Raw genomic sequence first — 17,712 nt, forward strand, 5'->3', positions numbered from 1 at the left:
TAGGTATGTACGACAGGACCAAATCAGAGATATAGGTAGGAGCAAGCCCATGTAATGCTTTGTAGGTTAGCAGTAAAACCTTGAAATTAGCCCTAGCCTTAACAGGAAGTCAGTGTAGAGGCTGGCACTGGAGTAATATGATCAAATTTTGGGGTTCTAGTCAAGATTTTAGCAGCCGTTTAGCACTAACTGAAGTTTATTTAGTGCTTTATCCGGGTAGCCGGAAAGTAGAGCATTGCAGTAGTCTAATCTATAAGTGATGAAAGCATGGATGAACTTTTCTGCATCGTTTTTGCAATGTTACGTAGATAGAAAAAAGCTGTCCTTGAAACAGTCTTGATATGTTCGTCAAAAGAGAGATCAGGGTCCAGAGTAACGCCGAGGTCCTTCAGTTTTATTTGAGACGACTGTACAACCATCAAGATGAATTGTCAGATCCAACAGAAGATCTCTTTGTTTCTTGGGACCTAAAGCTAGCATCTCTGTTTTGGCAGAGTTTAAAAGTAAAAAAAAATTGCCGCTATCCACTTCCTTATGTCTGAAACACAGGCTTCTAGCGAGGGCAATTTTGGGGCTTCACCATGTCTCATCGAAATGTACACCTGTATATCGTCCGCATAGCAGTGAAAGTTAACATTATGTTTCCGAATGACATCACCAAGAGGTCAAATATATAGTGAAAATTAATTGTGGTCCTAAAACAGAACCTTGAGGAACATTTGTCAGAGGACAAACCATCCACAGAGACATACTGATATCTTTCCAAAAGATAAGATCTAAACCAGGCAAGAACTTATCAGTGTAGACCAATTTGGGTTTCCAATCTCTCCAAAAGAATGTGGTAATTGATGGCATCAAAAGCAGCACTAAGGTCTAGGAGCACGAGGACAGATGCAGAGCCTTGGTCTGACGCCAAGGTAATTTACCACCTTCATGCATGTAGTCTGTGTTATGATGGGGTCTAAAACCAGACTGAAGCGTTTCATATACATTGTTCGTCTTCAGGAAGGCAGTGAGTTGCTGTTGCGCAATAGTCTTTTTTTTTCTCCCATTTTTGTATTTTTTTTTTGTGAATTTTACCCCTTTTTCTCCCCAATTTCGTGGTATCCAATTGTTGTAGTAGCTACTATCTTGTCTCATCGCTACAACTCCCGTACGGGCTCGGGAGAGACGAAGGTTGAAAGTCATGCGTCCTCCGATACACAACCCAACCAAGCCGCACTGCTTCTTAACACAGCGTGCATCCAACCCGGAAGCCAGCCGCACCAATGCGCCGGAGGAAACACCGTGCACCTGGCCACCTTGGTTAGCGCACACTGCGCCCAGCCCGCCACAGGAGTCGCTGGTGCGCGATGAGACAAGGACACCCCTACCGACCAAGCCCTCCCTAACCCGGGCGACGCTAGGCCAATTGTTGAGATTGTTGAGCCAATTGTTGAGCCAATTGAGATCCGTCGCCCCACGGATCTCCCGGTTACGACAGAGCCTGGGCACGAACCCAGGGACTCTGATGGCACAGCTGGCGCTGAAGTACAGCGCCCTTAACCACTGCGCCGCCCGGGAGGCCCTTTTTCTCCATTTCTTGAGGAATGGGAGATTCGATATAGACAGATTTTTCTTTTTAAATATTTTTTTATGTATTTAAAAAAAATTATATATATATATATTTATACCTTAACCCAGAAAATATAAAAACATAAATAATCAAATTATATATATATATTTAATTAGATTATTTATTTTTATTTATGTTTTTATATTTTCTGGGTTAAGGTTTGGCTTTTTCAAGAGAGGCTTTATATTACTGCCACTTTTAGTGAGTTTGGTACACATCCGGTGGATAGAGAGCCGTTTAATATGTTCAACATAGGAGGGCCAAGCACAGAAAGCAGCACTTTCAGTAGTTTAGTTGCAATAGGGATGCAGCTTGACGGCCATGACTATTTTCATGAATGTGTCAAGAGATATTGGATTTAAAAACTCCCTTGATCCTAGGTCCTGGAAGTGTTGTGCAGACTCAGGCCAACTGAGCTTTGGAGAAATACTCCGATTTAAACTGGAGTCTGTAATTTCATTTCTAATGATCATGCTCTTTTCCTCAAAGAAGTTAATGAATTTAGCACTGCTGAACTGAAAGCCATCCTCTCTTGGGGAATGCTGCTTTTTGACCAGTTTTGCGACAGTATCAAATTTTTGGGGGTGATATTCTCATCAATTAAGGTATACTTAGCGATATGATGTAGATGCAGAAAGTAAATGCCATAGTGGGTCAATTTCCGCAACAACTACGAGCGTTGAAGCGTTTAGGATCAACTTCTCCACTGTTTTGGTGCCATGGCTTCCACACTGTGCACATGCACCGATATTGTGTGTGAGACTTGCATCTCACTATTTTCAATGTCTGCGGTGCTGCTCGTAGCAACGCAATTTCGCTGAGTCTACCTTTTAAGCGCAGGGACATTTTTGTCGTTTTGAAAGCAAATTTCTTACAATTCTACAGATATTGCCATGCGGTTGAGAGAACATTTTGCAGTTTCAAAGCATATTTTCTGCAATTCCATGCATTTTGCCATGGCTTATGCTGTGTTCTTTTGCTCAAGCATAATAACCAAATCTATACGTCTAAATTCATTGTTTTGGACATTTTCATTTGTCCTTTGCTGTCAAAGATTATATTCTTAAAAAATATACACAGTGGCCAGTTTATTAGGTACTGTTCACAAAAATGGTTATCTCCTACAGACAGTGAGTCACATGGCCGTGGCTTGTTATATAAAGCAGGCAGCGACACATTCAGTTACTGGTCGATTGAATGTTAGAATGGGCAAAACCAAGTGACCTAAGCGACTGAGCGTGGTATGATCGTCAATGCCAGGCGCTCCGATTCCAGTTTCTCATAAACAGCCTGCCTCCTGGGCTTTTCACACACAACAGTCTGTCTAGGGTTTACCGAGAATGGAGCGACAACCAAAAAACATCCAATCGGCGTCGGTCTTGTGGGTGTTGATGAGAGGTTGAAGGAGAATGGCAACAATCGTGCAAATAACGGCACAGTACAACAGTGGTGTGCAGAATGGCATCTTGGAATGCACATCTCGCCGGTCCTTGTCACGGGTGGTCTATTGCAGCAAACAGACACACCGGGTTCCACTGCGATCTGCTAAAAAGTGTGCACGCGATCACCAACACTGGACAATTTGAGGAGTGGAAAAATAGTTTGCATTGAAAGCATTTTTCCATCCTGAAAAATATCAGATAAAGGGAACCTGAGGGAACATATAACACAACAATTACATACTTATTTCATTTATTTCACAAGCAAAGTAATGCAACACCCAATGCCCCCTTTGTGAAAAAGTAATTGCCCCCTTACACAGGCTGCATGCAGTGTTTGGTTTTCGCCAGGCATAATAGGACCAATGTCATCCAAATGTTATATTTTTTGAATAATTTGTCCATAGAACATTCTTCCAAGAGTATTGATCATCATCCAGATGCTTCAAGGTGCTGTTTGGCAAACTTGAGTTAACTTTTTGGATGACATGGGTCCCATTTATGCCTGGTGAAAACCCAACACTGCATTCCACAGCAAGAACCTTATACAAACGGTCAAACATGGTGGTGATTCTTTGCTGGCTGAATCATTTCAAATACTTTGGCTGTGCTTGATTGAGTTTGCCTGTTGCAATGGATTCAAGTCCCAAAAAGTGCAAACACCAACCACTACAGGCAGGCTAAAGCAAATTCTCAGTATTTGAAAGGTCTGATAGAAACATTTTCTATTGTAACTGATACAGATTAGATTATGTTCTCTAGGGAAGAGAAATGGGATACCTAGTCAGTTGCACAACTGAATGTGTTCAACCTAAATGTGTCTTCCGCATTTAACCCAACCCCTCTAAATCTCGAGAGATGCCGGGAAGCTTCCTTAATCGACATCCATGTCATTGGCGACTGGGAAGCAAGTGTTGTTGCCCTTGAGCAAGCAACTGCCTTGCTCAAGGGCAAAGCAGCAGATTTTTCCACCTTGCGGGCTCAGGGATCCGAACCAGCAACCTTTCGGTTACTGGCCCAATGCTCTTAGCCGCTAGGCTACCTGCTGCCATATGAGTGGCAATGTGAATTAAATTATTATTATTATTATTATTATTATTATTATTATTATTATTATTATTATTATTATTATTATTATTATTATTATTATTATTATTATTATTATTATTATTATTAGTAGTAGTAGTAGTAGTACTGTTCATCTCAACCCAAGTGGTGAACATACCATATCAAAAATGGTGTTATGAGCCGCAGGATTCACCTGAGAGCCATATGCAAGTTATTTGGATGAGTAGTGATACTGATATTCATGTACCTAATGCATGCAGTGGTGGACAAAGTACCCAATTGTCAATGACTCAAGTAAAAGTCTCTAAAAGTATTTGGTTTTAAATATAGTTAAGTATAAATAATTTCAAATTCCTTATATTAAGCAAACCAGACGGCACCATGTTCTTGTTTTTTAAATTTACAGATAGCCAGGGACATACTCGGACATCATTTACAAACAAAGCATTTGTATTTAGTGACTCCCCCAGATTAGAGGCAGTAGAGATGACCAGGGATGTTCTCTTGATAAGTGTGTGAATTGGACCATTTTCCTGTCTTGCTTCAAGACATTCAAAATGTAACATACTTTTGGGTGTAAGGGAAATGTATGGAGTGGGAAATGTATGGAGTGGGAAATGTATGGAGTGGGAAATGTATGGAGTGAAAAGTACATTATTATCTTTTGGAATTTAGTGAAGTAAAAGTTGTCAAATTATAAAAAGTAAAGTACAGATACTTTAAATTTTTGGGGGTATTTTTTTACTTTTTACTAACCATCTGTTTCCTAGACAACAACGAAGCACACACAACATCGATACCACACATGTAGATGAAGCACTGGTGTCCTGGCTAAATTTCAAATCTTGCCCTCATACCATCATGGCCACCTAATCATCCCCAGCTTCCAATTGGCTCATTCATCCCTCCTCTCCCCTGTAACTATTCCCCAGGTTGTTGCTTTAAATGAGAAAGTGTTCTCAGTCAACTTACCTGGTAAAATAAGGGTAAAATAAATACATTTGTCATAACTATATTGGAGAAGTGAACATAATGTTTGAGTAGTTTTGCCTAACCTTGTGTTGGAGTAGGGGGGACTGTCTGATTTGCTGCAAATTCTCACTCAATCTTTCATTAAATTCCAATGAAGGCTCATTACATGTGTGAGAAGGCACAAAGCCTGAGGCCAAATTTCATGAAGGCTTTATTTATTATAAAAGTAATGGAGGCTTTTATATTCATTCTTCTGCTAAGAAGCAACCACAGTTTGTGCGGAACTCATGTTGAGGAAATATTTAACAACGAAGTGGAGGGGCCTGTTATGAACAGGGCTGGGTGGTGGGTGCTGTGGTGCTTTGGGTCTGGCGTGTATCCGTGCAGTACACAAAGAGGAAGTGACACTGAGAAGTGAGCTTAGGTTTACACTTGTGCTTTCTCTCACCATTACCCACCTGATCTAAGAGTAGTTTCAGGGCAGGCAGATTTTCACTCTGGTTGCGTCCCAAATGGCACCGTACTCCCTATGTATGTAGGGATATGTAAGGAATAGGGTGCCAATTGGGACACAGGCCCAGAGATGTCATATCCTGTTCTGTGGGTTCACAAATACAGAAGAAAAATGTATAATAGAGGAAGTTGTCAATATCAGTCATAGAGCTATGCTACAATGCGTCTAGTCCTACTCCTTCGATGTTATTAACCCATTGCTAGGGTATTGGGTTTTTCCTGGCTGGTGCATGTATACATTGCAAATTGTAGCTATTTGGTCTAAGGTCTTGCCTTTCACTTCTAATTTTAAAGAGGCATTCCGCTCCAAAATCAAAGTTTGGACGATATTTTCAGAGCTCAAAAGCGGTCTAATGTAGATCGTCCATGTCCCAGGCCATTTTGTTTTGTAGATGCAGCGATATGCCACAATCCGAAATGAGTAAATGTTTTTCCAGATGTGTGGTTCTTCGGGATGAGGCATATACAACCAATTGCATGGGGTTTAGACTCGTTATGAAATTAGGCTACCTTTTTGATGTAGGTAACCCGATGTAAATAAATCCAACTCAAGCGACTCTTTCTCTCTCCCTTTATCTCTTGCTTTCTCTCTCACGTCACACAACCTTTAATTAGTTAACTCTAATCCTAGCATTCACTGCTCACAGGAGTTCACAGGATTTACCCTCCCTCACAGGGCAACCCAGTTAAACACACACTCGCACTGTATCTCAGGGAAAAAATTTACCTCCCACTCGCTCCTCTATGTTGACATAACCTGGTATCCACATTGCGAAACAGTGACTTTGAATACAATTGGTCTGCCTCTCTAAAAAGGTGTTTGTCAATGAAATGACGAGTGAGGTAAATACCGTGAGTGGCCTGGATGGCATGTGTCACAGTTAGTGTTAGCAGAGAGGATTGTGGGTGTTGTAGTGTTCCTAGTACTCTTGGATTGTCCACTTCCTGGTCTTTGAGAATGCCTCAGGCCTTTTTTATCAGAGAAAGTGGGACATGAAACCATCAGATTGTCCAATTGTCAAATGATACTGCTCTCTGCAAATGGTTTTTCAGTCTCAGCGGTGTTTGTATATTATTTGTAAGGTCTACACCTGTCCCTGATCTTGTTGTTTTCACTGTGCTCTTTTGACAGGATTCAACAGTTTACGAGAAAGAAAAGGACATCATCTCCATCGTGAGTACACTCATAGCCAATGTTTTCTTTCCCTCAACTACTGCCTTTTCTTAAGACTGTTTCTAATTATTAGTTCATTGAAAGAATTTTCTCTATCTCACTGTTGTTTCTTCAATATATCGATGTTTTGATTAAATCTGTTCCTACTCAAATACACCACATTACCAAAAGTATGTGGACACCTGCTCGTCGAACTCTCATTCCAAAAGCATGGGCATTCATATGGAGTTGGTCCCCCTTTGCTGCTATAACAGCTTTCACTCTTCTGGAAAGGCTTTCCACTAGATGTTGGAGACTTGCTTCCATTCAGCAATGAGCATTTAGTGAAGTTGGGCACTGATGTTAGGCAATTAGGCCTGGCTCGGCAGTTGGCATTCCAATTCATCCCAAAGGTGTTCGATGGGGTTGAGATCAGGCCTCTGTGCAGGCCAGTCAAGTTCTTCCACACCGATCTTGACAAACCATTCCTTTATGGACCTCGCTTTGTGCAGAGGGGAATTGTCATGCTGAAACAGGAAACGGCCTTCCCGAAACTGTTGCCTCAAATTTGGAAGCACAGAATCATCTAGAATGTTATTGTATGCTGTTGTGTTAAGACTTCCCTTCACTGAAACTAAGGGGCCATGCCTTAACCATTAAAATCAGCCCCAGATAATTTTTCCTCCTCCACCAAACTTTACAGTTGGCACTATGCATTGGGGAAGTAGCGTTCTCCTGGCATCCGCCAAACCCAGATTCGACTGTCGGACTGCCAGATGGTGAAGCGTGATTCAGCACTCCAGAAAGTGCTTTTCCACTGCTCCAGAGTCCAATGGCAGTGAGCAGTGAGTGTTGAAACTGAGGAAAGACTTTTTTTTTTTTACATGCTTCAGCACTCAGGGGTCCTGTTCTGTAAACTTGTGTAGCCTCTACCACGTCTCGGCTGAGCCGTTGTTGCACATAGATGTTTGCGCTTCACAATAACAGCACTTATAGTTGACCGGGGCATCTCTTGCAGGGCAGAATTTTATGAATTGACTTGTTGGAAAGGTTGCCTCCTATGACGGTGCCACGTTTGAAAGTCACTGAGCTCTTCAGTAAGGCCATTCTACTGCCAATGTTTGTTTATGGAGATTGCATGGCTGTGTGTTCGATTTCACACACCTGCCAGCAACGGGTGTGGCTGAAATAGTCAAATCCAGTAATTTGATGGGTTGTCCACATACTTTGGTGTATGTATAGTGTGTCTACTAGATGTGCAGTGCAACCCCCCAAAACAATTTTTATTGTAATTGTTTAATTTTAATGCTAACAGCAACTGAATTTGAAGCATTTGATTTTATACATCAAAATATAGGAATGAAACATGGTGAAAGAAGGTTATATTATAAGTAAGCGTAGATCGTAAGCGGCAGTCATATCAGTCTTGTCAAAGGCGGTCTCTTCACCAAAACAAAGACTTTTCTGGCGAGTTGTTCTGCATAGTTATTCGAGGAAGGAAAAAGAGGAAGCCTGCACATCGCTCTCTCACTTGAGTATATTACCTAATTATTTTCAGATTCTTATTTTACTATTTTGTAGCTTTGTCAACTGTGTGTTTTCTATCCCTGTTCACTCCTCTTTCTGTAGGCTATACACGTTCCCCACCCGTTGGCTGTCAACCCTTCTAATTTAGTCTACCTTGCGCGCACAGCCCATGTGGAATTCCTAGTATCAGGCAGCTTTGGAACTGCCAATCTGCGGTCAAGAAGGCTGAGTTCATGTCAGCCTATTTTGCCCTTAAATCCCTCCACTTTTGGATTACCCCGAAGAACACTGCTACTCCAGCTGCTCTGTCGTCTTCTGACTAAGTGTTCCCTCATAGTCCGAGAGCATCTGGATAGTCGCGCTGGTGGCACAATGCTACTAATTTCTCCAAAGTCACATTTTTTTTTACATTTCCCCCCTCTAACCTGTATCTCCTCATTTGGATTCCTTGCTGTCACTGTCACTTGTCCACTCAAGCTTTATATTGTTGCCATCTATCACCCAATATTTGCTCTTCCTTAATGAGCTTGACACCTTGATGAGCTCATTTCCCAACAATGCCTCACCACTCATCATACTGGGTGACTTCAACATTGTAACACCTGGCTTCGATGAATTTCTTTCCACATCTTTCTTTCTTCCTTTCCTTTTTTCACTTCTCCTTTTCCAGTCCCCTCCCACTCACAAGGCAGGCAATGTGCTTGACCTCATCTTTACTAGAGTCTGTTTGCCTACTAATCTCACTACAACCCCCCTCTGTCTCTGCTCACTACTTTGTTTATTTTTCTTTCCCTCTCTCCAGCAACCTTACCAACTCAGCTCCTACCCAGACGGCCATGCACCATTGCAATCTCTCTCTCCCATTACACTCATCTTCTATCCTATCATCTCTACCTTCTGCTAAATCCTTCTCTCCTGTCTCCTAATTCTGCCTCTTCAACCTTACTCTCGTCCCTTTCAACATCCTTTGACTCTCACTGTCCCCTTTGCTCCCGACCGTCTCGGCCCTCCACTCCTACTCCGTGACTGAGTGACTCACTGCGAGCTCATAGAATAGGGCTGCGGGCAGTTGAGCAGAAATGGAGGAATCCTAAACGTCCTGAGTACCTATCATCCTTCCACTCCTTCCTCTTTACCTTCTCTTGCTTTGTATGCCCTATGCCCTTCCTCACACAAGAAGCGACGCAGGTCCTAATCCAGGCTCGTGTCATCAACCTTGTCGAATTCTCCCATGTCGCCCCGCTCCTCTGCTTACATCCACTACAAGACTATGGTGCTTCCCTACAGAGCAACAAGGGGAACTGCTCCTCCCTACCTTCAGGCTATCCTCAAACCCTACACCCCAACACAAGCACTCGGCTATGCTCAAACCCTATGGTGGTCAGCTCCTGCTCAGCCCAGTCAACGCTCTTCTCTGTCCTGGCACCCCAATGGTGGAACCAGCTTCCTATTGAAGCTAGGACAGCAGAATCCCTGCCCACCTTTTGAAATGTCTAACAACCTACCTCTTCAAATAGTACCTTAAATGAATCCTGGAGAACCCCACCGCCCACACACACACACAAAATTCCTAGTAGTATTGACTTTAAGTACTTAATTGATACCACTGTGATATGTTGTCTCACCCAGCTAGGTGAGGTAAATGTAGGTAAGGTAAATGTAAGTCACTCTGGATAAGATCTGTAGAAATCAAATTGTATTCCCATATAAGATATCAAATATAAGTGAAACCATTTTTCATATACAACATCTGTCTGTCCCGTCAGTGTCGTCAGTTGGAGGCAGTGTGCGATGAGATCCTGAACTGCAGTCCAGAGGCGCTCCTTTCCCACACTGCCCAGTTGGAGAGTGTTGACCTGGTGCCTGTCTCCCCCGGCGACCACCTGGTAACTGGTCCACTGTCAATGTCAAAATGTTTAATTAACCAATCAGATCTGGGACCGGCTTTGGCTAACCAATCACCTGTTATTGGGCTCTGTCTGTTTCTTCCTTTACCTCTGCCACGTCTCCCTCTACCTTTTGGTTAGTCAGGTTGGTCAGAGACAGAGAAAATCAGAACACCTTCTATTGAGCGCCTTCTACCTCTAACCTCTGTCTCTACCTCTATCTTACTAATCTGACATAAGTCCTTTAGGTCAGCCTGGTCGTCCTTTAGGGATGACTCATGTTGTCTCCATCTCTCTCTGCTCTACATTTCAAACGTATTACATCTCTCACTCTCTGTCCTCTTTATTTCCCATCTGTTTAATCATCCTCTCTGATCATTTCTTCAAACTTCTTGTCCACTTTCCTCCAGCTGTCACTCACTCTATGCAATTAGTTCTCACTCGACCTCCATTGTTATACAGTGCCTTCGGAAAGTATTCAGACCCCTTCACTTGTTCCACATTTTGTTACGTAACAGCCTTATTATAAAATGGATTAAAAAAAACATTTCCTCAGCAATCTACACACAATACCCCATAATGACAGTGACATTTTGTTTTTTACAAACATGAGATTTGAAATTGAGCTCAGGTGCACCCTGTTTCCATTGATCATCCTTGAGACATTTCCAAAACTTGATTGGAGTCCACCTGTGGTAAATGCAATTGATTGGACATGATTTGGAAAGGCACGCGCCTGTCAACATAAGGTCCCACAGTTGACAGTGCATGTCAGAGCAAAAACCAAGCCACGAGGTCGAAGGAGTTGTCCATAGAGCTCAGAGACAGGATTGTGTCGAGGCACAGATCTGGGGAAGGCAGCCCCAACATTTCTGCAGCATTGAAGGTCCCCAAGAACACAGTGGCCACCATATTTAAATATTTTCTCCCAAATTTTGTGATTATGATCTTGTCTCATGGATGCAAGCTGCAACGGGCTCGGGAGAGACCCGCCAAACCGCGCTTCTTTAACACCTGCTCGCTTAACCCTGAAGCCTGCTGCACCAATGTGTCGGAGGAAACACTGTTCAACTGACGACTGAAGTCAGCCTGCAGGCGCCCAGCCCGCTATAAGGAGTCACTACAGCGCAATGAGCCAAGTAAAGCCCCACCGTCCAAACCTTCCCCTAACCCAGATGACGCTGCGCCAATTGTGCACCACCCTATGGGACTCGGTCATGGCTGGATATGACACAGTCTGGACACTGCGATGCGGTGCCTTAGACCACTGCACCACCCGGGAGGCTTTTTGCCTCCATAATTCTTAAATGGATGAAGTTTCAAAGCACCAAGATTCTTCCTAGAGCTGGCTGCCCGGCCAAACTGAACAATTGGGGGAGAAGGGCCTTGGTCAGGGAGGTGACCAAGAACCGGATGGTCACTCTGTCAGAACTCCAGAGTTCCTCTGTGGAGATGGGAGCACCTTCCAGAAGGACAACCATATCTGCAGCATTCCACCAATCAAGCCTTTATGGTAGAGTGGCGAGGCTAAAGCCACTCCTCAGTAAAAGGCACATGACAGCCCACTTGGAGTTTGCCAAAAGACACCTGAAGACTCTCAGACCATGAGAAAAAAAATTCTCTGGTCTGATGAAGCCAACTCTTTGGCCTTAATGCCAAGTGTCACGTCTGGAGGAAACCTGGCATTCATCCCTATGGTGAAGCATGTTGGAGGCAGCATCATGCTGTGGGGATGTTGTTCAGCGGTAGGGACTGGGAGACTAGTCAGGATCGAGGAAAAGATGACTGGAGCAAAGTACATCAAAATCCTTGATGAAAACCTGCTCAGGACCTCCAACTGGGGCGAAGGTTCACCTTCCAACAGGACAACGACTCTAAGCACACAGCCAAGACAACGCAGGAGTGGCTTCGGGACAAGTCTCTGAATGTCCTCGAGTGGCCCAGGTATAGCCTGGACTTGAACCCGATCTAACATTTCTGGAAATAGCTGTGCAGCACCACTCCCCATCCAACCTGACAAAGCTTCAGAGGATCTGCAGAGACGAATGGTAGATTCTCCCCAAATACAGGTGTCCCAAGCTTGTAGGGTCATACCCAAGAAGACTCAATGCTGTAATCGCTGCCAAAGGTGCTTCAACAAAAAGTACAGAGTATAGGGTCGGAATACTTATGTAAATGTAATATTTAATTTTTTAGCAAAAATGTCTAAAAACCAGTTTTTTTCTTTGTCGTTATGGGGTATTGTGTGTAGATTGATGCGAGGGGAAATAATTTAATCACTTTTAGAATAAGGCTGTAACTTAACAAAATGTGGGAAAAGTCGAGGGGTCTGAATACTTTCCGAATGCACTGTAGGTCCACTTTTCTCTCTTTGCTGTTCCATTTTCTCTCGCTCTGACTCAGTTTTCCATTTTCACTCCGTCATGTTTCACCAACACCCCACTTTTTTAAATTTTATGTTCCTTGATTCTCTTTCTGTTCACATTTTCAGTTTCCTTCCTCTGACATTTTCGTTGTGCTACAGCATTGTGCAAAGTTATTGCCATGGAGACGGCACAACCCAAGACACATACTGAGTGTGACATATTTCGAGTTACATGAGGGGAAGAAGGCACATTTCCCACTCTGCAAGAAAAAAAAAAAAGCTTAAGTTAGAAATGTATATTCTTATAAATTATACTTACTTAAATGAGGATTCAAGTATTGACCTTTTCATCAAAATGGTGAAAACCAATGGACAAGCACCTAGGAAAACATATTTCAAGTTATGTAAAGAAACAATATCAATTTCTTACAGATTTTTGCCCATTTCATGCGCTCAAGTAAACTGAAAAGGTGGAAATGGGTTCTTTTTCCCCCTTTTTAGTTGACCGTTGGAGGAAGATTATTGACCTATGCTCCCCCAAGTCTAGTCAGTTTACCGTTGGTGTGATGTGACCTGTCAAAGAGTGATTGGTTAGAATGGATCATTGGTATTAGAACTTGGCTGGCATTGAGGATTTACTGCAGTCTGGTGCATGTCACATTGCACTGCAGTGATTTTAAAAACCCTGTTGCCTTTTAAATCCAGTCAGAAGAATTTCATAGAAAATGAATATAGAATTTATTTAAAAATCATAAATGTTGATCATGAGAAACCGAATATAGAAGCTCTATAATTGATCTGCTCTAGCTGCCCCAACAGTCTTTTTCTCACACAGAGATCTGGGTTCAGATAGTATCTGTATTCTTTCCCATCCTTTTCATTTTTGGTTGAGCCTGCCTGAAGTGCTAAATCTGCAGTTTTTGCAACTTCCATTGGTTCCTTCACGCCAGGCAAGCTCAATTAAGCGCAGCTAAAGCCCCTGAAAGGAAACAAATATGGGTTGTTCCACCAAATGAGTACCGTTTCACACCAATATAGAATTGTAAATGTCAGTTTTTTTAAATGAAGTGCCCTTTTAATATAGACCACATGGAAAATTCAATAAATATATAGTTTTTTTATATGAAAAAATACTTCCTAAAAGTGAAAAATTCGGCATTTTGACATGTCCCTCTGTGCACCTTCTGTGACTTCTAGGAAGATTTTAACCCACTTAACCCCAACATTTTGGCAAGTTTTCACCAACATTGTAAGCCCCTCGTTATTGTTTTGCTTTGACAGTCATTTCTGAAGATGATCATTTATTTCATGTGATTATAATCACATGGAATGCCTGTCCCTAATTTCAAGGTCAACCCTGTTACGTGAATTAAACTTTCAATTTTCATGTGGGGAAACTATTCCTTTTTAAATATATTTTTCAAATGAAACATTTCACTTCTAATAGTCAAATCAAGTGTTAAAGCATGTGAACTCTTTTTGGTCATTTTTTTTTTGTGTTTTGTGGCGGAAAACTGAGCGGGTTGAGTTTTAACACGTCAACCCTGTTACCCGTAGATAGATAGTAGGTATGTGCGTTGTTGTGGAAATTCTTACACGGGGACACTCAAAGTCCATCTTAAATCAATCATTCTGTTTATTTTCAGCGTGCTAGAGAGGTTCCAACCAACTCAATGCACCATTGTACACATGTCAATCAGGAGCTCTGCCTGGGCAATCCCAGCGGTTGTCTTTATATACAGCTATACACAGACAAGTTATATTTGCATGATTTAGCATAATTCATGAATCATTACCATTTTGTTTCATTCATGTGACTGACCAATACTGGTTCGTAACATGTGACAAACCAACACCTCACGAGGCTTCTTCTCTCTAAGCTGAGACCTTCAAACTGAGATATCTTTCGTTCTCAAAACAAGGTCTGGGCGTACTGCCAAATTGCAGGTACTTGTAGTGAGTATTCAGCCACATGCATGAACACAGAAATTGGTTTATTGAACAGCACGTGAATAGAACATAGAAATGAGTTATAAGAAAAGAACCAACATTAAAATTCCCATTACGTTCCATCCTCTTATCACTTGTGATAATAAGCATTTTATTTTCATGTAAGAGTTTAGATTTTAGCTTCTATATCAAAATATTCTATACTCCTAAGGGAGGGAACTCAACACAGGAAAAAACCCAGACAATTCATAATTTCAAACCCTTCATACTGGGTTGTACAATCAAATTAGGTTGGTAATAATATAATCATAATAAAGGTTATATTTCTATTAATGGGAGTGAGTATCAAAAATACACACACATGCTCAAGGGATCTCTAGATTCAGAGGTGAATAAATCTTTGTGTTAACCGTTGTTTCCATATCTCTTACCAGAATCGGGTTGGATTGACATATGTTTTTTCACGGACTGTCCCTGGGACATCAACTTAGTCAAAATATAAAATCCAGGTGTTTAACAATTCTGCTAAGACCTTCAAAAGGTTGGTGCTTGCTTATCAGCTCAGTGTTCCACATTAATGTAAACAGGTTAAGGGTTTAGATGACCTTACCCTCAACTTGTTAAAATAAAAAAACCTTCAATCATTACCGTCCGTATCTGCAGGGGGAAATAGGAGCTCATCCAGCTCATTAGTTTCATCATCCTCTGGAGGAGCAGAAAACATGTTAGCTGCTGAAATCTTATCAGCCAGAGAGGCACAGATCACCTTACAGCATGTTAATAACATTTCACAGGGAAGAGAGAACACGTTATAAGTTTCACACCAACCTTGATAAGAATGAGGTTGGGGCATGGTTAGTCCAATCCTCACCTTTCCTAATTATAACTATTAATAAATGATCAAACCCAAATTAATAATGACAGTCCTTAGTGCTTCACGTTGGTTCTATTACTTTCATTTAAGAACCTCAACTTAGCACACACCAATACTGACAGAATTTACATTTACATTGACATACAGTATATTCATCTTATATTTCTAGCATCAAGTTTTCTCATCACTTGTGGTAATGATAGATTGGTATCTCAATGTGTTCTTAGTCTAAATTACTATACATTTCACAGTGTGCAGACCTCCACAATCAACCTGATACCCCAAATAAACAATTTTAGATAAGCCTAAATCAATTACGGGCACTCTTGACCAAAGGCACTCATCCTTCCTGCCATTTCTTCAAGTTCTTCTTCAGATAGGGTTTCAGTTCGCCCTTTTTAATGGCATATGTTCAAAGTGGATGGCCCTTCATAATGTCTCTCACCTGAGCCGCCACTGTCCTTTACAATCCAGTATGTCTTTGTCCATTTTCCAACCAGTACACCAGCAGCATGAGAGAAGTTTGGACTGGATCTCTCTCCAAGGACCCATGTCGCACTCCCGAGAGAAAAAGCATGAGAGAAAAGACAGTTGATAGCTTCGACTGGATGCTGTGTACAGGTTGCTGGCTCGGACTCAGGTCTCACGGTAGACGTGAAGGACCATTTTGAACGCCATTGTCAACCGTTACTTCAGCCGGTTAGAGGGTGTGTTGAGGTTCACACTGTTCTTGGTCAAATTATCTTCCATGCATCTAGATACCATCTATGGTCACCTTCACCATAACCTCGAGAGAGGACAGACCGGAACAACAGTAGTTGAGGGCATTTCTAATTTACTGTATGACAAATTAGTATTACTATCTGATTTAGGAAATCCAGATTTCCTAAAACAAATGTAAAGGAGAATAACACCACACAGCTGGACCCCCCCCCCCCTCCCCAATTGGCTTATACTCCCTGATCATCTTGGCGATCCCACTGCAGAGTTACAGGTCAGGGAGTCAGAGGGCTAATCCTCAGGGAGAAATCCAGACACTCCAGCAGACCCAATATGTTGAGATTTGTTACAGAAGCAAGACAAAAACGTAAACAACAACCGCAATACACATCTTCATATAAAACTAGAGGTGTGGAAAACTTCAATCCATTTGAAATAACTGTCATCCAATACCAACATCTCTTTTTTTCTTTTACAGGTAGGCATGTGAATTTTTGGGGGGGTTATTTACTGAAGGGCCCCAGGGGACCGATAATCCCCCTCTTTGGACACATGACTCACATCTTGATTCATCCGTCCCCCAAAAAATAACACTGCCTGTTAAATCAAAAGTAAACTAATTAGAATAACAAAATGTAAATAATTGTATCCCATAAGGTAATGGTAAAACAGACTAAAGACAGGTGTCCCTCGTTGAGGTGCAGCAATCTCTCTGTTCTTCTCGTGGTCCGAATCTCACACAGACTATTGATAAATTATACACTTCTTAATTATTTGTTTTTATGTAGCCCATAAACTGTCTCCTGTCTTTCTATTGAGGGTGATCAGGCCTCACCAGGAAGACCAAACAGATCAGTCAGCCCTATTAAGTGAGTGTTAGTTTTCCTGTACCTCAGACATTTATTTAATTATGCTTCAAACATTTTAAACATTTTTGTTTAACTTCTCTAGGGTAGTGGGCAGCATTTGGAATTTTGGATGAAAAGCATGCCCAAATTAAACTGCCTTCTACTCAGGCCCACAAGATAGGATATGCATATAATTAGTATATTTGGATAGAAAACACTCTAAGGTTTCCAAAACTCTTCAAATAATGTCTGTGAGTATAACATAACTGATTTGGCAAGGGAAAACTATTCTATTCTATTCAATGCCATTACATTATCCATTGACTTAGGACTCAAATTGCAGATCCTAAGCCTTCCACTAGATGTCAACAGTCTTCAGCAATTGTTTCAGGCTTGTATTCTTAAAAATTAGGGAGTAAGCGCAGTCTGAATGAGTGGACCCTGCCGTGTCACAGAGCTTTTTCATGCGCGCGACCGAGAGAGTGCCTTTCTTTTTTACCTTTTATATTGACAACGTTATTGTCCGGTTGAAATATTATCGATGATTTAGGCTAAAAACAACCCGAGGATTGAATATAAACATCGTTTGACATGTTTCTATGAACTTTACGGATACAATTTAGATTTTTTTTTGTCTGCCTGTTGTGACTGCGTTTTTAATGGGGGTGAGTATCGGATATAAAGAGACTTTATCGAACAAAAGGAACATTTATTGAATAAATGAATGTCTTCTGAGTGCAAACATATGAAGATCATCAAAGGTAAGTGATTCATTTTGTCTC

The 17,712-nt window shown here is 41.7% G+C and overlaps 1 protein-coding gene across 4 annotated transcripts in view; it reads left to right on the top strand.

The window, feature by feature from the left end:
* LOC109878140 (connector enhancer of kinase suppressor of ras 2) overlaps positions 1-17,712 on the top strand; it is a 106,853-nt gene that overhangs the window by 49,041 nt on the left and 40,100 nt on the right. For 3 of the 4 annotated variants that reach the window (XM_031788419.1, XM_020470357.2, XM_031788421.1), the window contains exons 5-6: positions 6,740-6,781; positions 10,054-10,173. In XM_031788419.1, coding sequence (XP_031644279.1) covers positions 6,740-6,781; positions 10,054-10,173 — 162 coding nt within the window. The remainder of the gene's footprint in view (positions 1-6,739; positions 6,782-10,053; positions 10,174-17,712) is intronic. The other variant, XM_031788420.1, reaches the window with a different exon arrangement.

Source organism: Oncorhynchus kisutch, linkage group LG14 (genome assembly GCF_002021735.2).
Source record: "Oncorhynchus kisutch isolate 150728-3 linkage group LG14, Okis_V2, whole genome shotgun sequence".
Lineage (NCBI taxonomy): Eukaryota > Metazoa > Chordata > Actinopteri > Salmoniformes > Salmonidae > Oncorhynchus > Oncorhynchus kisutch.